Source organism: Tenebrio molitor, chromosome 4 (assembly GCF_963966145.1).
Source record: "Tenebrio molitor chromosome 4, icTenMoli1.1, whole genome shotgun sequence".
In the NCBI taxonomy this organism is placed as follows: domain Eukaryota; kingdom Metazoa; phylum Arthropoda; class Insecta; order Coleoptera; family Tenebrionidae; genus Tenebrio; species Tenebrio molitor.
In genome coordinates, this window is record NC_091049.1 from 15,357,235 (window position 1) to 15,367,587 (window position 10,353).

Here is a 10,353-nt window from a genome sequence, read left to right on the forward strand (position 1 = left end):
GAATGGACTTTAGGTATCCAAAAAAAAACAGGATATTATGAAAAATTATATATATCTAATATATAAAATTCTCGTGTCACAGTTTTAGTTATCATACTCCTCCGAAACGGCTTGACCGATTTTGATGAAATTTTATATGTACATTCAGTAGGTCTGAGAATAGGTTGTTATCTATTTTTTATACCCCTAAGTGATAAGGGTGGTCCACCCCAAATTTTTATTTTTTATTTTTTGGACAAAATTGTTTATTTTTATTTATTCCATCCTAAACGATAAAATGGTATTTTATCTACTGTTTTCTTCATGGTAAAATGAAGTTTTATCGTCTAGAAAAATAAAATAATTACATTTTCACAAGTTTCTTTATTCTTTTTTAATCAAAATTACAAACGTCTGAATTGAAATAACCGGAAATAACATTGTTAATAAAAATTAAATGTGCACTTTTTAAACACTTTTCCACCACATTTGACAGTATTCTCGTTAGCGACATCTTTGCTTTTGATGAAGTTAACGACATCCTCACTTTTGATGAGGTTAGCGCCACTGCAACCAGGTAATTCGTTTGAAAATCCTTGACAATTCTTTGTGCTGCTTGTTCCCATCAAAATTCTGTTACAAATTTCCTTCTTATTTTCAACTGATTCATCAATGTAGCCTTCTACAACCGAATTCGATTTCCAGCCACCATGTCTCTTCATCATAAGCGTGTTAGCTCCAGTGTTCGCCAAAAGAGTAGCACTTGATCTCCTAAAGCAATGACCAGTGTAAGATTCAGGTAATGGCAGCTTTAAAAATTCCGCTATCTTGTAAAATGTGTTAATTCCCACCACTTGCTTTGTACATTTTTCATTGCGATAACCCAAAAAGAAACTCTTGGTTGGTGTATTTGCAGGTCTTAAATCACTATATTTTTTGTATAAAGCCAACTTGCTAACTCCTATTTTCGTATTATCCACAATAGTAAACATACGCTTCTTATTCGTTTTTGTTTCGGGAACTTGTATTATCAGAATATTATCTCGATCTTCGATATCGTCGATTTTCATTTTGTGTAATTCATCCATTCTGCATCCTCCGCCGATTCCCATGACCAAGGCAACCTTTAGATAATTTACTTAATATTGAGTGAAACTACCATAATAAAAACACTTACCTTTATCAACAAGTAAATCTTATCAGGTGCATCCTCCAAAAATTTGTTAAAATGTTCCCTCTCTAACACATTTGATTTAATCGGTGTGTAGGTTGAGTATTCTCGCTTAAGGAAAGTCTTCATACTCAAAAATCTAAAAAAATAAACGTTTTAATTATAATATTCAAAATAATCATTCTTCTTACTTTGATATGTCTACTTGTTCCTTGATCAGTAAGGTACTCTTCAACTTTGAATAACAACTCCACAATGTTGAAGCCTTATACTTTTTTACCTTTTCTGCGAAGTACGATAGCAGGACTTCTTCTGATACACCTTTTATGTTTCTGCTTTTCCTCCAGGCACAGAAAATATTGTATTCTTTTTCATACAACGATACAGATTTTCGGGGCAATAAATTTTCAATAACAGATCTGGCTTCTTTAATAATATCTTCAGGAACATACAATTCATCTTCATTAAGGAAAGATTGGGCCATTATTTCCTCAAAAATGAAACACTTTCACGACGCTTTCACGAAACTGCTTTTAACTTTGTTGATAAACAAATTATCTCGGTAACCGACTCCCATGCCAACAGCCCCCGCTTTGAGTTTCTAATGTTTAACATCCATTGTTGTTTTTCTGTTTTTGACGTTTTTTTGATTGTTGAATTTTTTTGATGTTTATAATTGTCATAATCAAAATAATTCAGTAATTCAATCGAAGTAATGGAGGATGGAATAAAATTTTGTATTGTACACGACGATAAAATTCACCATTATCATAAAATAAAATTTTATCGTCTTGTATAATAAATAACTATTTTTTATGATGTGGCATTAAAAAATACCTACAACCCTAAATTTTCACCCTTCTACCATCAACCCCTATTTTTTAATAGCGATATTAGTAATTCAATAATTTTAAACCCCGGTCGATAACTTGATCGTTCAGTTAATTCAGTGATTTCATATAACCTCAAAAGTACTCGACATGTGTCACGAGTACACAACAATGATTTTCATTGTGTTACACATTGTTGGATTTGTTTCCGCCCCGATTAGCAGAATAACAATTAAAACTACGAATAACTAACGAAAAAAAATTTATGAAGAAAATTCATTTTCAAAAGATTATGTTATCTGTCATTGTGCGCGCATTGACAATTTGAACTTAACTCAACACGTAACGTGCCTTCAAATAAATTTATATTTAGAGCAACCTATAGAAGTTCAATTGTTTGCAACATTTTTACAGCGTAGAAAATGACACAAGAATCGTCTGGTCTGACATTTAACGAAATAAAATTAGGTTAGAAAATATTTTTAATTTTTGTAGTGCATTCATCTCAGATTATTGAAATTCACATTAATAAATAATCCAAACATAAATCCAATCACAAATTATTTGTTAACTAATGGCTTTTCGCCAATATACGGAAGATGATGTTTCAGCTTTCGAAATCTTTAAGGCATTGCTGCAAATTTTAGTTAATCTTCGGGAGAAAAATACCCCAAATTCGAATAAGATCGCAAAATTTCAAAAGCACCAAAGTCAAGTAACTGTTAACATAAAGAGAACAAGTAAATGGGATGTTACACGGTTAGTTCATATTCTCCATTCGATTTCAGTAGGTATTTATATTGAATGAAAACTGAAACTGAACATGAAACTAAACAGACAGTCTGAAAGTACCCACCTTAAGCAAATTGACAAATAGTCGTATCAATTCATTTATTTCTTTAAACCATAAAAGAGAACATAACATTAACATTGCTGTGAACACTAATAAGAATTGTAAATTAAGTATTGCACATAACCTCACACAATAGGAAATAACAATTTTATACATAATTTAGAGTAAGTGTTGAAAATGTGCACCCTGTTCTTGTAAACACAACCTAGTCCTTCGTCTAATTGCATTAGTTACATTTTCTAAAACAATAGGATTATTGTTAATTTCATTAATTTTCTGTGTTATCCTATTTCGTAGTTCTGCCAAATCATTTATGGGTGTTGTGTAAATTGAATTTTTGATGTGTGGCCACAAGAAGAAATCACAAGGAGTGAGATCGCATGATCTAGGGGGCCAGTTGTTTGGTGTATTACGGCTTATAATTCTGTTGTCGTAAAATTCGGCCAAAAAATCTATTGTAGCCCTTGTGGTATGAGCTGTAGCACCATCCTGCTGAAAGTAGCCATAAACTAACTCATCATCATGTAGCTGATTTAAAAATGGAGTCAAAATTTCATTTCTGTATCTTGCAGCATTGATATTTCCTAAAAAACATTGATTCATTATTTAATTACTAAAACATTATTACAATTGTTACCTTCAAAAAAGATTGGACCAATAATTCTGCGTTGGCTAATAGCAGCCCAAACGCCTACTTTCTGGGGGTACTGGGGTGTTTCAATGAAAAAATGTGGATTTTCTGAACTCCACATTCTTGTATTTTGAGAGTTGACATATCCACTAAGATGGAAGTAGGCTTCATCAGTGTAAAAGGTTTTATCAAGGTGAACATCTAAAGTATTCAGAAACCATTGACAATATTCTAATCTTTGGGGGAGGTCAGCTGGATGTAATTCTTGCACAGATGTGAGACGGTAGGGAAATAGGTGAAGATCTTTTTTCACAATTGAATGACAGGTACCAACAGACACACCAAGTTGTGACAAATGTTCAATTGAAGTGCCTGGGGCTTCTTGCATTGCTTGTCTCGCCTCTTCAATCACTTCTGGAGTTCTTTTTTTTGGCCTGCCGCTTCCAGGTTTTTGTCCCACAGATCCATTTTCTTGGAAATTCTTTAAGCATATGTTTAAAGTTTGTCGAAACTGCGTATATTCCACTGCAATGTCTGGGAATTCTTCTCCAAACTCTTCCATACATAACGCAAGGGAATACTGCCAAACTCCATCGATTTTCACACCGTTTCGAAAGTATGACATTACCATGAAGACTTTATGTTGTTCAGGGAAAGCCATTGTTCACAAAAATGTCGGAAAACGGTAAAACACTGACGCAGATTTCGTTTTAGTTCTGACAAGAACTGATTTTTTGTACGCAAGACGAGGAATAAAACGAATAAATTCACAAACACAACTCAATCTGAAAACAGGAAGAGAACGAATGTCAAATGTCAAAATTTTTATATGAAATTGGGACAAAACTTACTATGCAACCTGTGTAACTCCGGAGAATAATTGATTGCCTACGAAATTATCTACACTGTTAATAGAATTAAAACGTTGTCAACGCCTACTCTAAATATAGTTATTTTTGAAGGCACGTTATTACTCTTACCTAATTTTGCATTGTACAGGGTGCGACAACATAACTTCCTTTTTTGAAATGCGCGCCATTCAGACTGTAATGGGGCGGGAGTGGTCTCATTCGGAAGCCGTGGTCCCGTGCACGATACACTTGGTCCCGTGGTTTTAAAGATTTATTCTCTATCTCTGTCAGCTGCCATCATGCGTTGGAACCATGGAGGTAGTATTAACAGGAGGGAGCACCATTTGAAAAAAGCGGAAATGCCGCGTAAATGCGCACTGCCATAAAGTGGTACTAAATGCAGAGCGCACCATGTGGAAAGATCCCAGCAGAGGACCAGCAGTGTCACTAACACTTGCGCGTAGTTTGAGAAGAGTTATAAAGTGGTACCAGACTACCAGAGAGTGGCCGACTGTGACGATACCGCATCTAAAGCATTGACGGTATAGGGCTATAGGGAATGCTCCCTCCTGTTAATACTACCTTCATGGTTGGAAGCGTGGAGGGAGAAAAGACTGGAGATGGCACTAATTCAAATAAGTGTAGTACCGGCCCGTGAAAACTACAGAGTCATAAAAGGTTTCTGAATATAGACGCTAGGCCAATGGCTTCCTTCGCCTTCCTTCCAGGCGCATTGTGCTTCTTTATCTAGCGCATTGTGGACTGGGTCATAAAAGGTTGTTGCACGTGCTTTTAGAGGGTTCGGATTTTTAACATGGGAAGCATAGGAAATGCCATCTCCAGTCTTTTCTTCCTCCACGGATGGAAGAGTGGAGATGGAGACCCTGCGTTTGCTGTCGAGGTCTACTTTTCAAACTGATATTCTGTGATTGCAACGCTTCCGAAATCGCTTCAATGTTGGGTCGTGTCCCGAACCAGAAATCAATTGTTACTGGGTCACTACGTTCAGACAAACCGGGAGTGCGACAAGACGAAGAACTGGAGTTTCACTTCAATAAGGGGCAATTTGTAGTAGAGAACTCGCTAGCCAGATTTGGCCCCTTGCGATTTTGTTTATGGGTTTTTTTGAAATCTCGCGTTTATATCAACCATCTAAGGACCCTACAAGACCTGAAGGCCAACATCCGTGCAGAAATTGCACATCATGTGACGTGAATACGAATGAATAATCTCTGTCGGAGGGCGTAGTGCTTAGCATTAAATTATGGTACAGTTGGTTGCAAAAAAAAACGGGAACTGTCAGAATAAAATTGACACATTTTTACAATTTTTTCATTGAGTGAAACCTTCTTACGAGAGATAGGTTAGAATTAGAGTCAAAATTCAGACATTTTTAGAAATTATTTGATAGGTATTGTCGAGTAGACAATTAATTGACAAATGGACAAAACCAAATTTACATTAGAAAAATTTTCGTTTCCCGTTTTTTTTTGCAACCAACTGTATTAAATTTGTTTGTGTATGCATTAAATCATTAAATTTCAATTCATTTTAATTATTCATTTTATCTTAATAAAAAAACTTAATTTAATTCACCTAATAAGTTAACACAACATTTATTGATTCTGAGGCGGTACGAAGTTCGCCGGGTCAGCTAGTATTTATATGTATATTTATCAACGGCAAATATAATACCATTTAACAGTGGAAGAACAACAATTTTAAAAAAAGCAAACAGAATAACATAACATAATAAACAAAAACAATACTCGTGACAATCCCAGACAGCGTTTCTTACAGTAATTATTTTGAAACTACTGTATTTAATAGATACTATAAAATTCGACATTATGAGAATATAAATTAACAGTTTTCCAGATTATAGATAAAGGCGACCTTAACCCATAGTTGGTTTTTGTAATAAGGAACAACTAAGAAATGTACGATGCAAATTTGTAAATTTTGACTTATGTGATTGTCATTTTTGTCCCAGTTTTATTTGTCCATCGACTGTACACTTCTGAAATTACATTGAGCCACATGAAGTAAAAATAAGCCTAAGATTGAAGAACATATAATCATATAATTAATTACTTTAAAACAGAAGCATAAATGCAATTGAATGCGTTGGGATCTTAACCCTTCAACGCCGGTTTTTTTTTTTAATTACAATTTTAAGTAGATTATTTTGATATACTCCGTCCAGTGAGAGATTGGGAGATTTTAAATTCTAGACTTGTAATCCAAGACTACAAAATGCACTAGAATACATTAATTAGAGCATAATTTTGAGGCAAAAAATGTGAACCTTTAAATAAATAATTTACGGCATGTAACACTTTTTCTCCGTAGAATTTTGTGATTTTTATGTCAACCAATCTTTTGCTGGACAAACTATATCAGGTTTGCCTTATATAGGTATAATATCTTTCAATCCACTGCCAGCTGTGATTTCTGTATTTGCCATTGAAAAATAAAAGTGCAACATATACTCGTACATAACCTCAATAAATATCTAGTGTAAAAACCGTCCGCGCCGGTAAAAACCATTAGACATCTGGTCCATAAATATTAAATACAATATTCTGGGGAATCTGGGGTGGTACAGTATCGTCTTTTAAGAATTTTTGACATTGACAATTGTTTATGAAAATTAAAACGAGTGACTTTAGGTATGTTACAAGTAAATTTTTATAGACTATAAAATATTTTTAAAACAAAATAAAAAATAGGTACGAATTTTACCATATTTTGGCACATAACATTTCCTTACTGGGATTAAACGTCAAAATTCCTCCTGCTTCATTGATGGTTTGCTTAGTTGTGACTATGGCAGACACAGTATCTGTGTTTAAGTTATTCCGCATATCGGTTTTTATATTGTTTAAATCACTAAATACACCGAGGCATTTGAAAAAGGTAAAGCCAGCAGAAGAGAAAAAACTAACTTCAAATTTGGAAACAATGGCATACCTGCGTGATTTTTTAATTCAAAATTTTTTTGCCAGTATACGCCTGCGTCCGTATCCAATATGTTGTGATTTAAAAGTGCGTGTTGCCTCCATTCGTTATCAACATCTTGGACATTTACAACATCTTTTAAAATAGGGAATCTATTAACCACATGTGAAAGAGATTTAATATTAAATGATTGCGCCTCTTGAGGATCTACCACTGCTATTATATCATATATGGGATCACTGAAATCGATTTTTTTTTAAATTTGAGTTACTAGTTCTATATAAAAACTAATACATGTGGAATAGAAATGGGCAATTTCGGCAGAGGGCGCATTTTCTTTCAAGTTTTCCAAACTTTGTGAAGCAGAAACTCCTAAATAAACTTTTTTATGTACAATAATATGCTCTGGATGTTCGTGATTTAATTCAAAGACATTCTTTTTTCTAATATGAGTAATTTCTAAATAATTTGAACATACAGTCTTAAGCAGTTTCTCTACTTCTGGCTTGACCTTATATAAAAGTGGAGCGACGTGCCTGCAAAGCATCGTCTTTAATACCGCAACAGATTAAACTCACAAGGGTGTCCTTGAATAAATGGAACACGCAAAACATTCAATTTTTGTAATTTCATGCGGCCACAAAACCCATACGTTGGGCGTTTCTCAGAATTATAGGAGATTGCATCATGCAGTAACTTGCCAAAATTAGCACTGCCTGCAAAATTTTCGCAGAGGTCTCTTTTTGCGCTGGCCCACGAGCGACGATCTAAAGGGCTGCAACAGGAGAACCACTCACCTGTCTCGGCCTCACAACCGGAAACTTTAACCAAAAAAAATTGCCGTCACTCAAACCTCATCCAGAAGACACATTTGTGGGTCCAGAATCCACGTGGTCCAACAAACCACGAAGTAAAATGGTCAAGGAGGATCGGGCGGTTTTATCTTCCGTGGTGTTCCCCGTTCCAGTGGCAACCGCAAAGGTAGGATCAACACTGTTCGAGTTGTTTTCATCCTCCATTTGCACGGGCACGGCACAGAGACTTTTTTGTTTTAACAACAGGGAAAGAATAAAATAAAGAAAAACATTTAAATTGGGCACGATATGTCACAATCCCACTTCTGATGTTAGCTTTTAATCTTAAAAGCTTAAATAATAATGCGTCCGCACTGATCGAGGCGCGTAGTCAATCTGCAGGGGTGCGGTCCGCACTTAAGAATGTGTAAGACTAGCACTACTATACAGAATCACCACTTGGACACGTAATGCGGTACGTCTTGGCGCTAACAATTACATATCTACATTCAATAAGTGGTCTAATTTTTTCCAACAAAATTTGTCATTTAAGACATGAGTAGCTTTTGCAACGAAAATTACACGAGTCGACGAAGAAGCCGAGTGTAATTTTCCAAAAGCAAAATCTACGAATGTCTTAAATAACAAATTTTGTAGAAAAAAATAGACCACGAATTAATTGAATTCGACTTGACAATCCAACTCGAAAATTTTGAACCAATTAAATTGCAGGGTTTTTTAAATCTGGACCAATCAAATTGATTTTATAGTGAAAAAACACTCTACTGCAGTAGGAGTTTTTCAGCGAAAAAATTTATATCAAAATGAAATGTCAAATTTAATTAAATTATTATGAAATCGATACACACGTATAACAAACAAGGCCCTAAATACATATATGATTAGTATTACATTCAACGTTATTCTTTACTATAATAATTGCTGGTACAAATGTTGCGTATATGCGTCAACTCGATAAATAATTTCTCGATGGGTTGTCACTGTTAAAATTACAAATCAAATATTTTTCATGATCTCCTGTGGTGCAGTTTTACCAGAATTCGGCGAATAAAACTGTAGACGTAGAGCCGCCTCTATAAATTGCATCATAAATAACTCGAACTCCACTATTGTCGTATTAGGTGGTCCTGGTCCGGGCCCGGGTAGTCGGTTTAGAAACTAGTTAGCCAGATGCTGAGACCGAGATGGTGAGATGCTACAACGTGTCCTTGACCATCATAAAAAAAACCGTTCCGCATTTATTTCCGCCCGTCCCCATCTAAATGATCTAAATTTTTCGCTTCGAAAGCGAAAAGCCCCTGTTTTACCCTAAAAATTAAAAAACCCTCACTAATACCCCCATTCATTGAAAATGCCCCCGTCTTCGGGTAAAAACCCCCAAATTGGCAACATTGGTTTTTAATCACTTTTCATGCCAGTTGCAAACACAGCACGCATGCCTCACGAATTCGAATACAATATACAGGCAGTGTTGCCAACCTTACAAAAGAAAAAATCCCAATGCAACTTCTAAAATATCCCAAGATCCCCAACTTTAAAGTTAACACAGTTAATCTTTCTTGGCAAAAAAAAAACAACTACGACTAACACATACTGCATTTAGTGCTGCATGGAATTCTATTCCTTTCTTTACATTTTACATCTCTGAAGATGTAAACTTCAATCACAATCAGTGCAAATCACTTGTGATATCAATTTGTGTTCGCAGGAAACTGCTAGGCATTTAAATTTTGACAGTTGGAATCACGACCTGCTGTATTATTATAACCGGCTTGTTCAAAAGTGTATTATCTGTTTCTGTTTTGTCACCGATGAGGATTTTCACCGGCGAATGTACTTTATTTGAGTCGGGAAATTGAAACTCGCTTTGCGCTGGTATTTGTTTATTTTCTGAACTACCGTCTGATCTGACTGAGTGCTGGGCTCGTAGTTAGCCTCTCAACCTACCCTCTGGACCCAGGTAAAATACGCGCAGGTACCTCCCCTGCTCCGGGTAGGGTGAGAGAACGCTTTCACTTTTTTCCTAATTCATAATGGTAAAACATAATTGTTTAATCCTAAGACTAAACATGGTCCGGCACCTTGAAAGGTCCTCTTTCAACAAATATACATCCTACTCTAACTTAACTAAACTATAACTAAAAACAAAACAAAAAATGCAATCGTAATTAATTGTTCAAAATCACAGTTAAACTAACCTACACTTAACTAAACTAAAACTGACAGCTTCTGTGGACCACTAGCACTGCGAAGCACCTTTTC

At 35.3% G+C, this 10,353-nt stretch overlaps 1 protein-coding gene and 1 long non-coding RNA gene across 2 annotated transcripts; both read right to left on the minus strand.

Annotated features, from left to right (window-relative positions):
- Nucleotides 1-343: 343 nt before the first annotated feature.
- LOC138127640 (uncharacterized) lies at nucleotides 344-2,091 on the minus strand. The gene is made up of 3 exons (XR_011158307.1): nucleotides 1,342-2,091; nucleotides 1,157-1,289; nucleotides 344-1,103 (listed from the first exon to the last, which is right to left on the minus strand). It is a non-coding gene; the product is annotated as an uncharacterized lncRNA (long non-coding RNA).
- Nucleotides 2,092-2,857: 766 nt separating this feature from the next.
- Nucleotides 2,858-4,125, minus strand: LOC138129376 (uncharacterized). The gene is made up of 2 exons (XM_069045662.1): nucleotides 3,471-4,125; nucleotides 2,858-3,417 (listed from the first exon to the last, which is right to left on the minus strand). The coding sequence occupies exons 1-2, from the start codon at nucleotides 4,123-4,125 to the stop codon at nucleotides 2,993-2,995; spliced, it is 1,080 nt and encodes a 359-aa protein (XP_068901763.1). The 3' UTR covers nucleotides 2,858-2,992.
- Nucleotides 4,126-10,353: the final 6,228 nt, after the last annotated feature.

Excerpts from the sequence above, each read along its gene's own strand:
- LOC138129376 (XM_069045662.1), bottom strand. The coding sequence starts at position 4,125 with ATGGCTTTCCCTGAACAACATAAAGTCTTCATGGTAATGTCATACTTT. Across the intron at positions 3,418-3,470 it reads TGGTCCAATCTTTTTTGAAG|GAAATATCAATGCTGCAAGA; the intron begins GTAACAATTGTA and ends AATGTTTTTTAG.